This window comes from Vollenhovia emeryi, unplaced genomic scaffold (genome assembly GCF_000949405.1).
Source record: "Vollenhovia emeryi isolate VEMERY1.0 unplaced genomic scaffold, V.emery_V1.0 DF939217.1, whole genome shotgun sequence".
In the NCBI taxonomy this organism is placed as follows: Eukaryota; Metazoa; Arthropoda; class Insecta; order Hymenoptera; family Formicidae; genus Vollenhovia; species Vollenhovia emeryi.
Window position 1 is genome coordinate 1 of NW_011967149.1, and position 22,777 is coordinate 22,777.

The 22,777-nt window shown below is 42.8% G+C and overlaps 1 protein-coding gene across 1 annotated transcript in view; it reads left to right on the top strand.

Moving 5' to 3' along the window:
- Positions 1-949: 949 nt before the first annotated feature.
- Positions 950-22,777, top strand: part of LOC105560909 (CCR4-NOT transcription complex subunit 6-like) — a 584,882-nt gene continuing 563,054 nt past the window's right edge. The window contains exons 1-3 of the mRNA XM_012010419.1: positions 950-1,092; positions 1,911-2,229; positions 2,339-2,520. Coding sequence (XP_011865809.1) covers positions 1,922-2,229; positions 2,339-2,520 — 490 coding nt within the window. The 5' untranslated portion in view covers positions 950-1,092; positions 1,911-1,921. The remainder of the gene's footprint in view (positions 1,093-1,910; positions 2,230-2,338; positions 2,521-22,777) is intronic.

Genomic DNA, 22,777 nt, shown 5'->3' on the forward strand with positions numbered 1-22,777 from the left:
TCGCGGGACTATCTTGGTTTGTTTCACCTTCAACCCTCGAAAAAAATCAACAGACATTGCAATTAGCCGAAAAAATGGTCCTGGACTTAATTGAGGATACGCAGGTATTAAAGGAAAGTGAGTTAAGAAATGAGAATTCTTGTGATAGGCTAAACAAGTTCTATAGTAGTTCTGTCAAAAAAAAATGTCAATAAAGACAGGATCAATGTTATAAAACCTGGAACTGAGGACAGAGGATTTCAATCAAAAATCGAAGAACTTGGAAGAATCTGTCAAAACACTAAGATCGAAAACCCTGAAGGAATTAAAATTCTAAGAAGGCAACACGAAAAAGAAAAGAAAAACAGTATGAAGGAGCCTCTACAAACTAAGAATGAAAAATTTCAACTAAAAACCGAAAAATATACAAAAAGTAAAATTCAACAATTTAAAATCGGAAACGTCCAGGGAAGTGGAATTAATATAAGCGGACAAATCGAAGAGAAAAGAAATACTGAATCCAAAGGAGCTGGGGCTAGCAAATGTGAACCAAACATCGAAACTCCTGAAAAGTTCAAAGTTCCAAAAATTAAGATCGAAAATCCCCAAGGAGTTCAAATTGATCTAATTGTAAGAAAGATCGTAAGCGAGGAGTTGATTGCAAGCGAGGAAAACAAGAAAAGAGGTACGTTAAAACTACAGAATATCTAAAGCTTTTAAAGGACTAATAAGAAAGCCGATCGCGATCTTAGAAGAGGTAAATTCGACGAGCCTAAACATTTTGATACAGACTTTGCACGTGTTTGTATGAAATATTTAGAAGGCGATAATATAAGTCCGATATTTCGCCGTTCGAAAGTTTCCCGCCAGACAGTAAATTCCCTAGCCGCGCACGCTCGTGGCGACCCACTCGCGTGGACCTGCGCACTCGGCGCGACGTCGCGTCGGCTGCTTCGGGAAGCTTCGGCCAATCGGGCAGCTCCGTTTGGCGCACGATCGGTGCAGTTGATAAATGGAGGATCCGTGTTTGTCAAGGTAGTTTTGTTTACGCGGAAATTTTCACTCGGTAACAACTCCCCGCGCGTCTCGTTTGTGCTGAAGGAGTAGATGAAGGTACGTAACGAGCGTCGCGCGTGCGGGACGCCGCCCTCGGGGGCCGCCGCCGCGTCCGCGGCCTGGAAATCGGCCGAACGCGTCGGCCCGTCCTCGCGAGCGTACGGGCCCACTCTGATCAGGACCAGTGGTTGACGCTGAAAATACCCGCCACCGCCTGGCGAATCTCGCGTCCGCGGGCGGTCGAGCCAACCCCGGGCGGTCCGGCGTCGCGTTCCGCGCCGAGATCGCCGCGTCCCCGGCACGTCCGCCCGGCGTGGCCCGCGAAAACCTCGTTTCGCCGTCATAGGTTATGGGGCTTGTACCTGGCTAGTATGGAACAGATGAAATCCGTCGTCTCGCGATCAGCATTGTTCGCCCGCGTTAACTTTGCGAGCTTGAGAGACCCCGTCGCGTCCGGCGTGCGTTAGAGTCACACGCGCGCATCCGTGTTTTCTTTTCCTTCGCCCGTAAGACACAAGCCTGGTTGTTCTCATTGACTTGTAACGAGTAGTGATCTCACGTTAGTTCTGTTAGTGTGTGTGTCTCTCAGATACGCGCGTTGCCTTGGAGCAATTGAAAAGGCAACGTAGCTTGCATACACTTACATCTGATAAGTAGTGCCAAGAAGCTTGAGAATCATTGTCTATTAACCGTTCAAGTTTTAATAGGTGTGCCTGTAGCTATGTAAGACTTCTTGTGCCTCTTTAGAGACTCGTTCATCTTTCTGTTGCACAAGGAGTGTCTGAGAGATATGCTGTAATGATGCTTGAACTACAAGAGATCACAAATGCATGGTGTACTAGTTTTAACAGGAATCTTTTCTGTTCTCTTTGTAGAATATTATAACATGTCCCGCAATCACAAGGACAAGTATGAGAACTCCAACCCGCGTCGTATGTATACGCTCATGTGTCCCGACGACTATCAGTCAGGGAAGAAATCTCATTGGTCGGAGTTGGAGATAACAGGCAGTATAAGGAACCTGAGCCCAAATTTGTGGCAAATGACTCATCTGACGGCGTTGTATTTGAATGACAACAGCCTGCAGAGGGTGCCGTCCGAGATCGGCCGTCTTGTCAACCTGCGTATTCTAGATCTCAGTAGCAACAAGCTGCGCAGTCTGCCTGCTGAACTGGGGGAGCTCATCTACCTCAGGTATGCCAGAACGGACACCTGGAAGTGAACCGAGAGGCGTTCGCTTTGATAACAAGCATAGGTGGCTCCTCTTCTCTCATGTAATCAATCTATTATTGTGTTGTTTCAGGGAGTTGTTATTGAACCAAAACTACCTTCGCGTGTTACCGTACGAACTAGGAAAGTTGTTCCAGTTACAAGTGCTCGGACTTCAAGGGAATCCGCTCAACAAGGACGTGATGACGTTGTACGGCAACGGGGAGCCCGCGGGGACGAACAAGCTGCTGTCATTCATGTTGGACAACTTGCAAGGTAAGTGGAGAGATTTTATTTGTCGAGCGACTTTATCGGAGGGTCTCTTCTCTCGAAATTTGTTTGCGCATTTCCTGTCATTTTGTTAAAACTGACAAGTACACGATATGCGTCTGCTTGGCAATAACGATGATAAATATTAATACCGTGAGAACAGAGTGTTCGGATGATTGGAGTCTAAAAAATTCGGAGAGAAATCTCTTCGTGAATCGAATTTGTTTTGCTCATCGTTCAAAATCTTGGATAAGGTGACCAAATAATTGTTTTAATGCACCGCCATGGTTCGGTGCATGTCTAATTACAACAGCGTCCAAGAAATCAATATCGAATGGTCTTTTCTATTTATATTTGCAATGTTTTTTTTTATTTCTGCTAAAATCGCGTATAGTCGTCGGTATTAAGAGCGACTGTTTTATCTACGCGGCATTCGACGTATGTTGTCACGGTTTCACGTCGCTTGTGACAGATGACGCCACGCGTCTCATTTAGCGCTCGAGAACTTAAAAAAATTAATAATACAAATCCGACTTTTATACTCTGTGAATTTTACGTATAATTGTGCACTTACGTACTGAGGTCATAAATATATTTTCACTAAAGATTCCAAGGAGATTAGGAAAATTTTATTCAGGAAAACCAAACTTCAGTGATATTAAAAAATATATATATCTACGAAAGAAAATATAATAAATATTCTCGTTGTAGAACTAAAAAGCATCTTTAATAAACAAAATAGGCCACACTGGCGTCTTGATAGGATTAATTTTTCCAAGAAAATGGTCGGAAAAGTCACAGTAACATTCCGTGTAAATGTGTAGGCCCCTTTTTCGTGCGTCCAAATTTTATAAGCGCTTCTTTGACAATCAAGTCAGTCTTTTCCAAAAAGAAATCTAATTATCGCCGGACAAGCGAGCGTTAATCTCTCTCGACTCTTTCTCTTTCACGGTCGGATGGGTGGGTGGACGATCGAGCTTGGGTTTACGCTCCGTGGAAAACGAACGTTCGGAGCCGCGGTTAGAAAGGGAGAGAGAGAAAGAGAGGACTCTCGTCGGAGGGCGTGATCCTATCCATTGTGTTGCGCGCATTTTTGCCGGTTACCCGATCGCCTGAAAGGTCTCGGCAGTACCATTCCGTTTATCCATTGTTCTCCAGGACTTTTACTGTCCGATACCGCAACACCAGCATGCGTCGTTGCCAGTCATTTCCCCCCTTCGCGGCTCCCCCTCGCCGTTTCTCCACCGGGATGTTCCCGCTCGTCATCCTCTCCGTCTCCACCCTCCCCCAGGTCCTCTTGGCCCCGGACTATCCTCTTCCTCCTCCTCTTTCTCTTGTTTCGCACAGGGAGTCACCCTCTTATCGGAAATCGCGCGGAAAGCATATCTGTATTTCACCGTCGTCGAACGCGTCTTGTACACTTGTCTCCGTCGGGATATTTTCCTCCCGCGCGACGAAGGAGCACAGTTCGCGTTTGAGAAGCCGAAAATGGAGGGAGGATCTCGGCGAATAGATTCGACCGCGAATGCACATCATCGGGATGAATTAAATAGTCGAAATTACAGATAAATTTAGTCAGAAATTGAAACACGTTGAATAGACCTGTATAACATTTAGCATATTTACTTTTTGGATGCGTAATTCTCATTTCAAATCTATGAAGCTCGCTTTCCCACCTCCACGGGAGAAATAATATTCAAATCGATACATCTTGGACGTAATCCGTCGATATCGCGGATAGAGAATTATGGTAGATCTCAAGAGGCAACTGTATGTAAAACTGCGACGAACGTTCGAGACAATCTCTTAATTTATCATTCATAAAATGTAATATCGGGTAATTTTTATTGGCTCTTCTTACGAGCGAACTTACGCGCACGTTAAAACGTCCTATAAATTTTTATAGCACGCGTATAGCCCATAATTCGCGGCGGCTTAAGAACGAACTTGAGCTAAGAACGTTTAATATTAATGGTCTGGCATTTAGTGGCCGGGTCGAAGGGGTTAAAGCTCGCTCGTAAAAATAGGCGGTTCTTCCCCTAACGGTTAACGGGGTACCTCTCGTATAAGGTTGCATGCAAATTTGTTTGCCTTTGAACGTGCACGCGCGTAACACGGCGGGGCCCGCGCATTGTTGCGCGCGATCGGCTGAATCGGGCTGGATACGAGTGCGCGAAAGTGCGCGGCACGATGATTTATATAGACATATTTGGCAAAGCCCGCGGCGGTGTGGGAGCCCGGAGTTCCCCGGAAACAAATTTATGCACATTGTGTATCAGCGGGGATCTCTCTCGGCGGCATCGTTGTCACGACTTCCCAGAAGTAACGTGACTACGATTGCGCCATAATTGGCCTAAGTGTGCCCATTGTGCCCATGTCACTTGCGTGTCGCCTACAGGTGTCTCCTCCACTTTGTTGTGTCTCGCGATTTACGTTCGTCGGATTGCAAAACATCGGAGACCAGTTGCTTGCACCGTGGGGTCCCCGTACCTTCGCGCTGCACCGTTCGTTTTTCACTTGTACTTCGCAGCGCTTTGTCGCCACCTGAGATCCTTCAGCGGTCGTATCAGTTGATGTGGATGGCACACATTTTTATGGATATATAAATAACATTCTTACGTATCCAGTAGCAAGGGAAAAAGGAGAGTTATTAGAAAGTTGTAAATACGAACGACTTATTTCAATTGAATTTCAACCTTAATTATTAGCGAGGGTGACTCTTGTATGGGGAATTAGAGAATCTGTTATCTAATCTTTTTTTTTATTTCTCCTACAACACATCGATTGCGTACAGTGCGTCATACATATTCAGGGCTATGTTTGATAGTTTGATAACATTCGTGTAACGTGGAAATAACGCTGCCTTCTTGGACTGGAAGGAAACCGGGTCTCGCGCCAGCGGGTCGAGTGAAAGGGGTCCCCGGGCCTCCCCGAAAAAGAAAATCGTTATCCGCGATTCACTTGGCCGCCCGCGGCCCAGCGAGCCATCTCACCCGTGTAATTACACGGGCCCTCCCCCCCCAACCCCCCGCTCCGGGATAATTGAGGACGAAACCGAGGGGAGAAAGTGAACTGCCGCCGCTTCGCGTACGCGGCATGATTCATTCGTTATTCGGCGCGCACGGTGTGTACGCACGCGAGGAGACGGGTCCCAAACAGGTCCCCGTAACTAGGGCATGACGAAGATGGCACCTGCTGCGATTGCACAAATCGGCCGCGGCGTCTGTCTTGTCAATCGCGTTATGATCTTAACCAAAGCTTGCGAGAATAATAGATTATTAGAGACAATAAATGTGTTGCACGGTATAAATATAATTTTATTATAAATCGGCGCTTAAAAGTTACTTCCCTCAGTAGCATCGTGATCCTAATACAACAAATTTTTTTATGAAAATAATCGATTGCTAGAAACAATAATACACTACGCGACATAAACATCGTTTTATTACAAATCGGTGTTTAAAAGTTACTTTCTTGTATTATTCATGAGAAAATATAATTAATTGCATGTTGATATCCAACAAATGTAACAGCATGACAGAGAGAAAGAGCTATTTCTTAATTAACTTTTGAAAGGGGTTAATTAGAGGTTGATTGCAGTATTATTTGTGCGTTGTAGTTGACTTTATTTTTGGATATATTGCGCTTTCGAGAGAGCTCGCTTTATTTCCGTTGTAGAGTGAGAGGTCGAAACGATATTGATCTCAACTTTGAAAGCAAATACGAGTCATGAATTGTAATTGCACGCTCTAACAATTCGTGTCACTCGGATGTCCTCATTAACGCGTATTCGCCCACTTTTCCCCCCATGCGCGGAGATGTCGTTCAGGTGTCGCGTTTCTCCAAAAAGATGAGTTTTCCTGAGGAAAAGAGAGCTCGAGCCCGACGTCACGGGATAATAAATAATATAGATGAGCCCTCGTAACGTTGATAAACGAGAGCTTTCATAAAATTAAGTAAACATTGAGAACCTCGGAACTTTTAAAAGGGATTCACGTTTGACACAGCTGAGTTTATTAAGAATCGTCGCTGCGGTGTGTACCTCTGTACTGTAATTATTTTCATATTTTCACGTGAAGCTAGAAATACATTCGTTTCCCTAGTTTATCTTGGCGTAATTTTTAACTTAATATGAAAAATTGCGAAAAGAGACCGTGGCACCTCGCGCGAAGTCAACTTTTCTTCAAGGGAAAATTAATTTAAGGGAACGTGATATTTGTTGTCAAAGCGGACTTTATGCACTTTCGGGACGTGCTGCTCCGTCATCATTACGCTATTTTGATACAAGAGATAGTGAGTATAATGGCACGTCCATAAAACAAGTTCGTCATTGTTTCCGTTATGAAAAGGAAAGCGCTTGTCGTGAAAGTAATTGAAAGTAGCGTTACTAGCATTGTTTTAGGTCATCGATTAATATTTCAAAGTCACGCGTACTCCTCCGGACATGAGTCACGTGTAAACCCGAGGAAGTTTCAAATCATCTTCGCGCGGTAAAAGTTAACTACACTCTTTGAATACCCGTATTTATAGAGGCAACAAAGTTATCTTATCGTTAGACAGACACTTAAAAAACGTTCTGATGGCGTTTTGTTATACAGCCTTTTATTGTTACGTAATATTAACTTTAATTATTTATTATTACAACGTACGAGCATTTCAAACGCTGTTAACACGTGGTCTATATTTTTGTTAGATTTAATTTTCGATTTTGATTTTAGGACAATTTCATGTTCGTTGTATTCTCAAGTATGCGCAAATCAGTGATTGATACTGCATTCCGATCTATTGTTTCTCCGTTATATCCATCCTTCGATTACGCTACCCAGTCGTAGAATAACACGGGCTATTTCAGTCTCAGTTTAGCTATACGTCTGCACATTGCAATAATTGACGACGGCCGTTTCTTACAGGATCACGTAACTCGTAATTCTGCATAGGCATAGAGACATCGCGAGACGCGGGATCGATTACGTTTCATTTTTATAGACGGCATATAGCGAGGATACTATTTTCGGATCGGTCGGTACTTACAGCCGGCGGTTCTTCGTCGCGTTCGTCGAACGATTCGGACGTGGGAAAGCATGGAGTGTTTCCGACGAGGAAACTCGTTTTTCCCTCTGGTGTACTCCCCCGCGAAAGTTCCGCTCTTTTTATCGCGGCCCTGCGCGCTCGGGACTTGGAACGAAAATTACTTCGTTCGTTAAGTTGAAAGGTTTGCCCCCAGCAAAAATTGTATCCGCTGCTCCCTACACTCTGCGACGTACTAATTATGTAGGAGGCTCTATTACATTTCCAGATACTCGATCCATTATTGAGGACAGATAATGAAAATTTGATAGCGCCGCGAGGAAGCTTATCTATTACGCGTATTGATTTAATGTCAATAAGCTCTCTTACTGAGACCTTATCGTATTAATTCGTTTTCTGAGAAGTTATTGGACGAAGCTCTCGCAAGCTAAGCACATTGCTGTACTTTGATTTTTGTAGGTTTTATCCATTTTATCAGTTGATAAATTTTTCACATCCTTTTGTGGCTTTTTTATTTTTGTTACATTTGCCAGGCAAAATACTCTTTAAAAATAAAGTGGATTATCACTGAGAACAGTGAATAGTCACTGATTTGCAGTTATAAGGACATCACTGAAAATCGTAGTGGTACGCTGAGAAAAATTTTCATCGGGTAGACCAATTAAATAGTGTTTCCGATGATTAATTTTTTCGATTAACTTCTCCGAATAAATTATGTACATATCCGATGAAATTTATCCGATGAGATGCAGTTACCGATGAAATTTGATCGAGAAACCGATCATATTTTTCATCGGACATACAATTTAATCGGATATGTCCGTTTGTTATTATGCAATTGGATTATCCGATTATACTTAATCGGATATCTTTCTCAGTGTATACTTACGACTATAAATCAGTGATTATTCACTGTTTTTAACAAAAGTGGTCATTATATATCGCCAGTAATTTGAAACTAAATTTCATAAGATACACTGGCCAATGTTTTTATTCAAAAACCGATTACAAATCCGGATTTGGGCCCTTTTCAAATGATCTGAAATCGCAAATTGCAAATTATACAACAATGCTGAAGGCCTATCGCAAATCAACTATAAATTCATACCTGAGTAATAATTACTGTGTCATTAGTCAATTGTTTGGCCAATACCAGTCCACTGTGACGAACTGAGTAGAGACAAGAGGAAAGTCATTATAATGTAACGCACTCAATTAACATGTTGAAGTATTATAATGACATTCTCAGACACATTATAATGACTTTCCTCTTTGTAGTGTAGGTCGTTTAATCTTTTGAAATTCACTGTTTTTAGTCACAGTTTGCTGATTAATTTTTAGCACTGAGAAAAATGTCCGATTAAATATAATCAGATAATCCAATTACATAATAACAAACGGATATATTCAATTAAATTGTATATCCGATGAAAAATATGATCGGCTTTTCAATCAAATTTTATCGGTAACTGCATTTTCATCGGATAAATTTCATTGGATATATCCATAATTTAATCAGAAAACGTAATAGGTTTATCCGATGAGCATTTTTCTCAATGAGAGAGTAATAAGCCGGTCATGTTTTTTAAAGTGACTCAAATCCACTGTATTATACATCGTGTTAGGAAGAGATCCACTTTTACGATTTAATCTAGTCTAGAATTATCCGTCTAGTAACTCAGATTGATATTGAGATTAATAATCCTGTTACTGTCTCGAAATTGTCTCTGAAAGCTGTTTATGCTGGCGTATTTTTATATAAAATTTTTTCAACGAAAATTAAATTTTGCATTTAATACGAATTTTCGAAATACAATGTTTGAAATAGTCTCGCTCTCTGCAAAGAGAATTAATTCATGACATAATTTCTTTTAAAAAATATATTAATTTCTCTGCAAAGCTATTTTCGGCATCGGCAAATGTATGAAGAGATAATTTAATTTTTTTTAGACGCTAAGAGATTCTTTACTTTAATCTATTGGCTTAATTTGGCTCTGATTTGATTATTAATTTATTCCTAGACTAACTGATTATCTATGCACGACGGTGGAGAATTTAGTTGATTAAAATTAACGTTAATAAATAATTATAGAAAAAAGTCTGACTATTCGATCGGGTGCCGCGAATAAAAAGAAATCAATGTTATCTTAAGAATTATTCAGCGCCAATTCCCATCTACGTAGCGCTCCGTATTTTCGAAATAGCCCCGTCAGCTTTCCATAAACGGTAATCCCGACGAGAGGGACGTCGTCGCATCGATTCGTCTCCCCGCGGGCCGCGTAACCCGAATTCACGTTTGGCCGTCGCGACGTCCCGGGAAAGATCCCTCCTTTATTTTTTAATTCCCCGACGAACGAGCGAATCCGCGCCGACGGGGCGCACGTCTCGTTCGCGGGGAGGTCTCTTTATGTCGGCAATAACATCGGGACGTGCCTCCTCGATAGTGGGACACGTTTCGAGCCGGTCGTTGGACTCCCTTCCTGTCCCCCGCCCTCGTCGAGCCGGACCGACTGGTTACGTTCTCGTTCTCTCGCGAGTTCCAAGTACACGGTTGGTTCACTTTCTACCGAGAGCACCTGACCCGCGTGCCACCCATTGGGGCCCCGGCCGCCACCGCCGCCACCATCACCGCCGCCACCACCGCCGTCGCCGTCGCCACCGCCGCGAGTACTTTCCTCGCTCGGGCTATCATTAACCCGGCCGAGCAAACCTGCCGTTAAATCGTTCCGCGAGCGGCGGATAACCACCGGCTCGTTTCCCCTCGCGAGTTATCGCCGCGCGCTCAAAGCCGCCGACGTCCGTGGTTAAGGAGCATTCGAGTTCTTTTTCCCCTCTCGCTCTCCCGCCCTCGGCCCTTCCACCCCTCGCTCGCGCCATTACGAAGCGGCGACGGATCGCGTCGATGTTGCTGTTGTTTTCTGGTCACCGGTCTTGGCTCCGAGGCCGACCGATTCACGGATCGAATCTCCGAACTGTCATCGAGTTCTCCTCGCTCTGCAGAAAGTCAATCCCGCGCGAGACAGGTGTTTGTCGCGCGAGAGCGTTTCTGGATCAAGATCAATGCTCCGTCGGACAGACCAAACGACACGTTTGACGCACGTCCGTGCGAGAGACTAATATTTCTATTCTATGACACTGCATTCCAAGTCGGACTCGGGGCTCCTTTGGTTTCTTTTCCAACAGCTGAGGCTTTATTTGAGGTTTCGAGACAAGATTTGCTTTCATTCCGGTATAGTAAATTGTCACAGCCTACTGACCTCCAACTTGGAGGGTCAGATCCCAAAGGGCTGTGTATGTGGCAGAGAATATTCCCGGTGGTTGCCATTTTCCTTTAGAGGTGGCAATCGAATAAAAACCAGCCGGCGTTCTTGGTTGGATTTCAACTAGGATCTTCCTGCTCATTTGTTTACCAATGCCCATTTTCAGCAACGTCGTTCAGCTTTGATCTTAGTTCAACTCATGCTTTGTCTCCTTCTAACTGACCCCTTGGTAAGAGACTAAGGATGAGTTAAACCAAGATCAAAGTTAAACGACGTTGGTGACAACCGAGGTAAGCAGTGCACGTATCTCCGCGCCGCGCTCGCTACTCGAGCGTTCGAAATTTATCGACTCGTTTTTTTCCCCCCGAGATATTACGGAAGGTCTTAAGGTAAAATTTTATCGCCGATATCGTTTCGAGTCGTGCCGGATATTCCGTCACGGGCGCTTCAAAATTGCGCGCGTGCGCGCCCGTCGGAATCGCATCGGCATATACCTCCCGCCGCCAAACGAGTTTATCGAGGTGAACGAGACTCGCACAGAGTGTGTGCATCCGATCTGCCAATCGAAATAGCTCCGGCAATAACGAAAGTAGGGCAGTCCGTCGTTTCGCCCGCTGCTCCGGCGCACGAAAGGGAAAAATACGAAAGGAACGAAAACGGCGGCGGCGGCGGCGGCGTCTCTCTCTGAGGCTGCCAAAGCTTTAAATGGATGTCGTGGCCCCCGTGCCAAAAAGGGGACGAAATGATTAGGGTACGGAGAGCATACTTTGTAGAGAGCGTCTCTGGCTTTCGCATTTCTCTTTGACGAGAAGCTGGCCGTTACCTTCGATCCATCGCGATGAAATTAAATGAATCGCAGACGGAATTTTGTGGCCGACGACGTTCCCGCGGTGTAAATTACTGTAATGAGTACACAAGTCTTAACTGAATGTATGCTTATGTATCTCTTAAGCTTGTAACGTTTGACGTTTATCATACAGTTAATAATTCTATTAAATGTATTAGACTTTCGGATTGACATTTTGATAGTTTTACGTTACAAATATATCAGATTTTTTATTGGTTGTAAATATTGGAATGTATATCATGCCATGAGTCATTCGGCCTCGTCGCTTTGATTTGTTTATGGTGCAAATAATGGTTCATCAACAATTCAGCCGACCTTCGATTTCCTATAATCCTCAGCAATTCATTTCGCGAGGAATATTTGAACGATGACCTACTCCACGCTTTTTTGCTGGTATCCCATATACAGTTTAATATGCGATTTGTATTTTAACAAGGGGGGACTCGAGGGACCGACTTACGATTTTCGTTCAGGTTACCGTGTCAGTGGGTCCTTATTTCTCTTCCAACGTTTTTTGGGATTATGGGCGCACATTAATTTAGATGAAAAATGCTGCCATTAATAGGCGGGCTCCTCGCACAAATGTTATATAATGCAAATTTACAGCTTATACATAATACTATAAATTATGCCGTTATACAGACGCAATAACACTGGTAACCTATACATGAAACTTTATTGAATTATTCATAGGTATGTTAAAAATACTTTGTATTCAGACGTAGGATCTTGTTACGGGAGGGTATTATCTTGATATTTCCTTAGTATTATGCAGGCTAGAATTGTTCCATAACATGAAACTCAAAAAGGAAGATACATACATACGCAATATTGTGATAAGATATTGAAATAGTAATGCCCTCGTTTCTCTCTCTATTTAAAGAGATAGATTAGCAATATCTCCGCAACAAGTTTTTACGCGGTAGGTCTGGCCGTATATCGCTCGGATCCACTTCAATCTCTCAAATAGAGGAATAAATTCCTCAGACATTCGCGGCATGGGCATTAGCTTAACTTCAGAAACGGCAGCGTACGTATATCCATCCGACCCACCGAGCGCACGTTGCAGACGTGCGTGTATGCAGGTCTAAGTTACGTATAGCTCTGCGTTTTCCTGCGAGCGTATATTGCGTGACGTCGAGGATACCACTCACCTCGGGATACCATTGTTCCGGCGGTTTGCGTACGAGTTATAACTTTATTCGACGACCCATAACCCCGAATCCATTTCTGATCGACAAATCCGCACGATCCCCTTCCTTTCTCTCTCTCTCTCTCTTTCTCTGATTCTGTCTCCCTTCCTCTCTTCGCGCTCTCTTGTACCCCCGCGAGTCACGCTAGCATGTGCCGCGCGTGCACGTGCGCGCGGGAATAACCGCACGAGATTTCCTGCCTTTCTTTAGACGTGGCGGTTCGGGCAACAAACGAGGCGAATCAAACGATAAGGCATTCACTCGCGGACCCGTGGACGAGGGGGCAGCGTGTGGGCAGCGGGCAGCGCGCCTATTCTAACGAGGCTCTCCTTATCTCTGTGAACTTGCCAGCCCCACTCTTTCCCACGTTTCGTTGCCTCTGACCCTCGGGGCACCTACGGCTCGAGCAAGTGGAGCAGGGTGCGCGTGGTCGAAAACGTAGTCCCAAAAATTTACCCAGACGTGAGAAATTCTCGGGGAAATTTCGTAGGAGTTTAATAAGTAGGTACATTTGCCTCGCGAAACATTTAATTGTGCTTCTCTTCCGGAAGCGAAGCGTAATAGGATAAGGCTTGTGTCTGCAGAGGAAAAGAGTAAAGGTAATACTTGAAACTACTTTATAGGAACATTTTGCTGGAGTTAGTAAATATATTTAACGAAATTCCCTTTTCTTTTTGGGTGAATTAAATTCTGCTGATTTGCTCTAGTCTTTCTCGGTGCACATTGAGAAATGTACACGTTAAATTCAACACTTTCGCCTTTTTCCAAGTTTTATATAGTTTAAATATAGCAGTAATTTTAGTCTGTGCATATGATACCAGAAATATCAAAAGGTGATATTATTCGAAACAAGGTCATGTTGATTGAAGACTTTTTAAAAGCAATTATGAATAATTCGTTTTAGGTGCATTATGAGTTTCTAGTTTCATTACTCTGCCGTTTATAAGTTTCATATTTTCAGTTTTTTTTTCTATGTATAAACATATACGTATAAAGTATGGAAAGACCCCGGTATATTTGATTAATACTGTCATAGTTAATAGAAATCCATTTACAATCGAGCACACTAAATGTATACGAGAAACAAATGGATTAATAATAAAGTAATTATTGCATTAGATAATGATGCTGTTATATATTCTTGATTTATGTATTATTAAACAAAGTTATTATATTATTACATAAATAAATCACGAATTAATGTGGCTCAACTATTATTGATTACATTTTGATAATATTATTACGGTGGCGATAGTTTGATAATAACTAATAATAATTTACATTAATTATTCGCGCCGAGAAATGCACTGAGGTTCTCGACGGGGGGGGGGCAGGGAGCTATCGATGACCGCAACAACCGCCAGTAACTATGCTAGTTGCTCTCCGCACAAGTAGGGCGAAAGGTTCGAATTTCGCTCTATTCCGAATTTCTCTCATTACCGTTTCTTCGGCTCTCTCCGCCTCGCTCTTTCCCTAAATCCTCCCGAGCTTCCACAGGCCTCGAGTTACCACCCACGCCGACCTTTTATTCCGAGGGGAAAGTTTAACGAGGGGGTTTTTCTCAATTGCATACCGGTCGGTCTCTCTAAATTCGAGACCTGCTTAAGTTTCGTCTTAATGACGTTACTTTCGTAGAATGCCGTCGAGTCGATCGGGAAGAGGAGCCGCTCGCGAGCTCGTAACCGTTAATAGTGCGGCGAGCGATGGAATACGATTGGAGAACCTTTATGAAGTATTCATTCGGCCCGATCGATTCAACTCGCCTCCATTCTTGCCGCAATAAAAGCAATCGCGCGCGATCGAAAAACCGGTCGGAAAATAGTTAGAATTCTGCCTACCTTTACTTTTATCGTTACTCCCGCTGTTACACTTACAGGTATGTTTGTTATTGCATCACATAAGAAAATCGCAATGTTTACTTTCCCGGATTTGCGTTTCAAGTTGAACAAATTTTCTGCCTGTACATATTTGAGTAAATATTTCTTTTTCCCGTGCTTTTGAAATCGAAGAAAGAAATGCTAAACATATCCTCGTTGCATCTGTTTCATGTGAAAGTAATGCGCGGTGATATGCAAAATGTGTGCTTTTAGCGTAATTTTGAAGAGATAAAATACTTCATTTCTATACACACGCCTCATTTGTCTGTTTTGTCGCTAGTCCGCACTCGCAACAATACGACTGTTCTTGAATTACAAACGTGAAATGTTTTTACTACACGTCTCTATCCTATTGAATTAATCCTATTGAATTTTCGCTTCTTCCATCTTATCATCGTTCTCACACTTCTTCATTAAATATCGTATGATAGAGTACACCAAGTGTCTTGCTAAACGCAGTCGGGAGATCCCATCGTCCTTAAGGCGGGATTATTAATTAATAAGTTTCGGGACGAGAAACTTCTCAGAGTTTCCTCTCGCCGCTGTACCATAAATTTGCGGGGTATTCCAAGAATAACCGACTGTTCTGAGGAGAGATTGCGTCTACTTTCTATTCCGTAGCCGTCGCCATCTTCTGAATCCGCGCGTTAGAAAGACCGGAAAGATCCGTAGAGCGCTACGGAGAAACTAAGAGTCTGTCGCCATAATTTCAATCGTGCGCGTTTCTCAACTTGGCTGAATTCTCATGGAACAACGCGGATTTACGCAGATTGTGTTGAATAATTATTTTGCAGAATGTTATAGTACACGAATTTCTGTCACTAATTACAAATTCGCGAAAGTTATAAAACACCGCGTTGAAATAAAAGTGGGATAATTGAAAATATGATTACAACGCATATTAAAATTGTTAAATTATCGCTAGAAGCAAAGTAAATTTTAATTCAATTTCATTTCAAATTTTATCTATTCCGTTAAACCAAATTTTCATCCAAATTTCCCTGAAATGTTATTATATGTATACGTGAAACGGTTTGCATGATTTATTCAACTTTTATTCTTGCCGCGTTATGAAAAACTAAGAATACTCTCTAATCTAAACGAATAACGAGTATTATTGAAATATGAAATACAAAATAAAAGATACGTGTAGGTATTTTCGCTTTTAATCCTCAGGTATTTATACTTTGGATCGTTGAATTGTATTTGAGTGTTTCTTTTTTTTAGCAAGTATCTGCAACTAAAATATTAGGAACAAAATATTTTTTTTCGTTTCGGTCTTGTCTGGCGCGAAATTGCATTATGACGGAAAGACGGTGAAGTAAGGCTTCGGCTATTGTTTGCCCTAATACAGGCTGATCTCGTTAGAGACGACGGTCGATTGTTGCGAGTAGTTTTCGTGTCCGGCACCGACGGCCCCTCTCCGGAAACACGCTGGATCCGGCAACTCCGTTACTAGCGCGTCGACAACGCGACTAGAATTACCGATCGCAATTTTCCAACAATGCGACTCTGACGAGGCGAAGGGGACCACGTCTTCGTGAATATCGCAACGTATCAATCGAATATCAGTGGCGTATTACGTTGACGATGATCACACCCGTTTTCGTGGCAAGACAGTTTCCTTGCCTATAACTTTTTCTTACACAAAATAACCGAGTGCTAATGATTTTTCAGTTCGAGGGATTCAGAATTGTTACGGAGTAACGGGAACTCATTCTTCAATTAATTTTAAGTTTATCTTAATTATGCAGAGTCGGAATTTGAGATTTCTGGTCAATTTCGCAATCCATTTCGTTTTGTAAAAGCGTCCGAGTGTCAATTTTTCAATTTTTCAATTGTTCAAGGACTTTCTGGGAATTTCAAGATTGTTAAAAAAATAACGGACTCTATTACTATATTTTCAAGTATACTTTAACCGAATTAAATTGAAATTTAAGTTAACGGGTTGTTTAACGTTAACTACCGAAAACAAGTCTTTTCTTCAAGGAAAGGTAGATGTTAGATTAGTCGAAGAAGCTATTTGTGGACACTGTGTATACTACAGCTACATCGTACGGCGGACGTGATTGGAAATAATTCCTGCTTGGAATACGTATAAAAATGCGTGACGAGTGTGATAACGAATTAGTCGGATGTCGCACGAATACGTCTTCTTCTGCTGAGCACTCGTTATGTACTCAGCGTCATGTTTCTACTTTTTACGCTCTCTGCAATTATAATGAGGTGAATGTAGTTCACGCCTTTCGAAAGAGAAACAAAGGATTGAAGTCCCCAAGAAAGCGCACAACAAGTTCTGTTGTTTTAGACATATGGATATTCTTATTCTTCGAATTGCCAAGTTTCGTTCTTCATTATTTATTGCATTGACGCGCTGCAGTTTCATTTTATTCTGCATTTCTTTATTATATATACATGTATGTCAAATTAGAACAGGAAAACGTCTTAAACTTAATATAAATAATTGATGGAAGTCTCCAAGAAAGCGCACAACAAGTTCTGTTGTTTTAAACCTATAGATATTCTTATTCTTCTAATTGCTCTTTTCACGTTTCGTTCTTCATTATTATTTATTGCATTGACGCGCTGCATCTTTATTTTATTCTGCATTTCTTTATTATATATACATATATGTAAAATTAGAACAGAAAACCGTGATAAACGTAATGTAAATAATTAATTAAAGTCCCCAAGAAAGCACAGAACAAGGTCTGTTGTTTTAAACATGTAGATATTCTTATTCTTTTAATTACCAAGTTTCGTTCTTTATTATTTATTGCATTGACGCGCTGCATTTTCATTTTATTCTGCATTTCTTTATTATATATACATGTTTGTAAAATTAGAACAGAAAACGTGATAAACGTAATGTTAATAATTGATTGAAGTCCTTTGCGCAAGTTTTTAATCCGCATTATTGTCTTACGGCGATTGGTAAATAGAAGTAATAAATCTTACAATTAGTAGTATGCAAAATAATTGCAACGCATTTCAACGACATCCTCACGTGTCGTAACTAAAGGATTACGGCACTACGGGTTTCCCATTCTCTCACTTAGAATTCCATCGAGAAGGACATTTAATCCCGCTGTATCCCGCTTTTTCTCTCGTCTCTGGCGCCTCTATTATATCTTTCGCAGTTATTATATGAAACATAAAACCGCAGATAAGAGCATCGTCGTATTTGCGCCACGAGGAGTGGCAATCTAAGCGCGCCGGCGAGGCAGGTCTTTCCACCCTAATTTCCGCGTCGTCTCTCGTAAACTAAAAGCCGATAGTTTTCTCAAGACGACGTGCCATCGTCGCCTTTGTAAGACGACGATGGCGGACGGCGGTGCGAGTGGCCGGGTATCACGGCGCTCGTCCTCACCGCATCTCGATCGATTACCTGAGCGATCGGACGATCACCTGTAATTATCGATTGGATGGGGACGACGCCGCGGGTGCGTGGCAGCTCTCGAGCTTATCGCCGTCGAGAAAGCGTCGATGTTGAGTCGCCTCATTTATAATTCACGCTTAAAACGCTCCTACCGCGATCGGTGACGCGGCAGCGACGCGATTTTACCGGGTTTCACTTGTCTAAAGCGGCCTAAAGCCCCGTTCACACCGTACGCGCCCCGTCGCTAATCGCCATTGTCTCCTCGAAATTGATTCCGAGATATTGCGACCGGGCAGATCTCGCCAGCGTCCTCGGATCCCGGCTGTGACTGAACGTTTCGCGATACATTTCGACGGAAGATATTGCCGCGATTCTCTTATTTTTCTCTCTGCCTTTAGCAAGTACAGATACGTACAATCACGTTTTCCTTAACTGTCATAAAATGCTGCAATACGCAACCCGTTGATGCGCGTGTAAAATGTAGAAATTGATAGTTACACGCGTCGACGGTGCAGAATTGATTGAATGACGATTGAATAACGAGACATGTATACCAGACGTGCTTTCACATGCGCATTGTCATTTTTTTAAATCAATTTCTGCCTCTGATTTAAACTTTTTTTTAAATCTTTTTCTTCAGAAACGATCATTAATACCGAATAGTGTTTTTTATTAACAAAAGCTATTTTAAGGCTGATTTGAAGCTAAAATACTGTTCACACTTCCAATTCGGTTTAACAAACATGATTTCTGATTCAACGAAGGTATCGTAACAATGTTTTGCACTATAGAGATTTAAGCTTTTGACTATTATTGATTTTTATCAATATGGATCGCGATAATGACCCTGATGCTTCGAAATTGTTGAACTTTCGATATCGACTTTTTCACAAAAAAAAAGGACCTAAAGCAATTTTATCGCTTCGTAAAAAAAAAAACTTCGGCACGGATATTAACTCCAAGGCGAGTTTTATCGTAACTAATCGACGCCGCGGTACTTTGGTAATTTCCACATGTTGACTTATCAACGCGGCGCGCTTTTTCTCGCATTGAAATTAGCTCCGTCGTACGTGGCTAATTTGCTTCGTTTAACGAAGGGAGGGTGGCTCCGCGAGTTAAAAAAGAAAGGGCCAATGATGCGCGTCGTTAAAACTCACGAAGCACTCTCGTTCCGTGACGTCGCCATATCGTTTCATCCGTTTTGCTCTATTTGCACATTTTCTTTCTTTTTTTTTAACCTCTCTTTCTGTCGTATTCTTTTTTCGTTCGCTGGACATTTGTCGGTGTTGCAACGAAGTTTATGAGACACATTCTTGTCCCGTTTCTCCCCGCTGTCTCTCTGTTACAAAACGAATCTCGCTCGTCCGCAGCTGCAGTCGGGGGCACGTTCACATTGTTGCATCGAATTCCCGTAAAACTAATTACAAGTGGCGAACGGGCACTCGGTTACTTGATTCGCGCGACGGATTCGTGACCGGCCTTCCGAGCCCGTTCGGTCATTCGAGATTCGACCTGCGCCCGTTATCCGTGACCCGATATGTCTATTGGATATCAAGCGACACGCTTGCGTGACGTCGGATTAACCTCGACGCACGTCGCACGCGCGTACAATTGATTAAGTTCACTGAGACTACTGGTGATGCCCGATGAATATAGACTTAATCCCGAGCGGACGGTATTTTAAATTGGGATGTCCGAGTAACACGGGGATTTTTTTTTTTAGTACGAGACACATTGATCCTTAGACGTGCGATTGTTTGAGAAATATTAAATATGCCGCACCGCAAATATTTTTATTGCGGAAGAAGATTGTTTTAATTTAGCTGACAATTTTAGAACGGTTTTACGCACATTCTTTGCTCCACTGGGGTGACGTGTAGCTCTGCGCTAACGCGAGTGATTAGTAGTGGTATAGGGTCCTCGGTTCGATCCCGGTCCTCGTCCCGTATATTTTTCCGCTTAGGAAAATTTACAAAATTCAGCGCTTGAAGACGTTTAAGCGCCTAGTGTTGGATTCAGTGTTTAATCAAGATAAAGTACTTGAATTTCAAGGATATCTAACGGTTGAAAGGCGTTTCCATAAAAGGGTAAACTTAAAAAAAAATTTGCTCCATTCGACCGATCCAAATTGGCTGCGAGTATGTGGAACGCGTGTGTACGTGCAAATATCCTATTTCTCCGATGACGTTCCCTGCTCCAAGTTCAAATTCACTTTCCACGCAAAGAGACACGATGATAAGATAAACATCTGTTACATATATGACCAGACTCCGAATTTAAAATCTCCAGTAATGATTTGCAGAAATACATGGTTGCCGTTGGAGAACTTTCGATAAGTCGAGTAAATAAGACGAGAACTTTCGTCGAGCGATAACGCTGTAGCTTCTCCCTACCGCTATTAGGAATATCGTCACGAAGATCGCATTTGAAGGGCCGGAGGGTCGCGTTTTCTACCGCGTCCTTTTTTCCCCCAGGTCTCGATCACTCTGTAACGGGATGAAGTCTAGAAGATCCGGCAATATGGATCATAAAGCCCCCCGATCCGTCATGTCCTGCATTGACGCAGCCCGTAACGCGGATCGTAATATCGTCCTTTATTCCTGACCCAAGTCGAGAGGGACGTCACGGGAGAGAAGTAACCCGCGTCTCGCGAAAAGATCGTGTGCGTCCGAGGTACCGAAGGTACACACGGGGCGGTCGACCACATAAAAGCCGACGTACATCCTCCCGGCCGTCCTCGCGAATGCAGAAGAGGCTCGCGCGCATAATAAACGCGAGACGTACGTGTCCGGATTAGCGGATATCGTCGTCGCCCGCTCGGCTCGACCTTGGCATTGGCAAATATGCGAAGAGGAACAATCGGGATTCGCTTCGTTGGCATGCGGATCGTGAGGTAGGCTTCTGAGAGCTTACTCGGGCTTTTTCCAGCTGCTGGAAGGAAAAACGGATTGAGTTCTGTGCGTCGGAGGTACGGGATTTACAAAGCGCAATAAGAAACGCATTAGACGCGAGGGGGAATTAGAGCGGAGGAAAGCATATTGAGGAGATGTAAAATTCCTAGGGAAAGACAGACAATTCTGACTTTATCGTAAGGGGAATTATTGGAAAGGTTTCGTTCTTTAATGCAATAAAAATGACGATTGACATGATAGAAATCGCTTACTTCAGCTTACAACTGAGAAAGAACAATAGTTTACAGCCATAACTCACTCATCCATTCATACATTATGTATTACTCAGCTATGAACATTTAATAACTTGTATGTTAATTCTTTTACTTCCTACACCGTTGCAGTATTTAATATCTGCTTAATTCTCTTTCTCACTCCCTATTCATATTTTCTTCTCTTCTTACCTCGTTTTCTGTTTCGCTTTACTAACTTTTCAGAATCTTTCCTTTTCCCGTCTAGTTTATCGTTGCAGAGTTTCTCCAATTTTTCTTTTTATCGCCATCTAATTTATTAAACCAATTATATACCACCTTGCATAGTTCCACATAATGTTCTCGCTTATCGCCACCTGTCTTACAAAATCTACGTGTTTTATCTTCCTCCTTTGTCCAATATTTATTAGCTTCTTCCGTATTAGCATATCTGAATCTTAACAGAGCTCTTAGTCCGTCTTCCGTCGCGATTGACATAATAATTTAAATATTAACTAAATATTTTGCCGTGAGAGTAAATGTTCTATATTCCATGATGAAGTAGTTTTTATCATAACTCGAGGTTAATGTAATACTGCACTCCGCCTCGAGTGGTTGAGTAGTAAAGTAGCAAAAGCCCTTTTTAGACTTTCGCCCGAGCACGCCGACGGCGCTTGGCCTTATCTCGTGACACCGTCGCGCGTCATTGTTTCAGTCAGCGCTATCGTGTTTTACGATACCTCTTGGGTGTTACGATACCATGATCGAAGTCACTCGTGAAACTCGGGGCTATCTACCTCGATTCTAGCAGGTCGCACATGTCTCTATGACGTCGTCTCCGTCATCTCCGTTGCGTCAGTAAAAGCAAGTCGGCGCCATTGACGGGGGATATCAGCACCGACGCACAAGGCATCTGCCACGTTGCTGTTGTGTTGTACTCACGTAGGTACGTCATACCGTCGATTCTACGGTACCGAAAGCAAGCGCCTTCCGATGCCGCGCTACGTGATTTCAATATGAAGGAGACACAGTTAACAGCGCGAAACGTGTCGCGCCGAGATATGGGGAAGCTCGCGTGGCTGCGGGCTAAAGGCATGGGTGTATGCGGCCGTCTCTGCTATACGTGTCTGTATGAGCGCGTTCACGAGCTTCCTCGAGATATAGTGTCCGTTACAGGCTTCCGGAATATTCACGTGCCGCGCTTTTATTCGCGTGCCTTTATTTGCAGCCTAAGATCACCGTGCAAATATTTATCCCGACTTCAGAAAGTCGCGGTGACGTCGGCGAAGACGCTGTCGGATTTGAGGCTCGCGCTATATGGAGAAAGTTAACAGCGCCGAGAAAATTAAAAAGGGGAGAGACCTGTAATAAATAAATCATTATCTCGTTTACCTATCGTGTCGTTAATTGAAGTTTAGTAATCGTGTATGTTTAAAAAAAAAAGCAACCGCATCTATAAAAGAAATCATATGTCCAAACCTGTTTAGAAACATATTATCTAAATTGGCTGTTGCAAATTACCCGGAAAATATCAGAC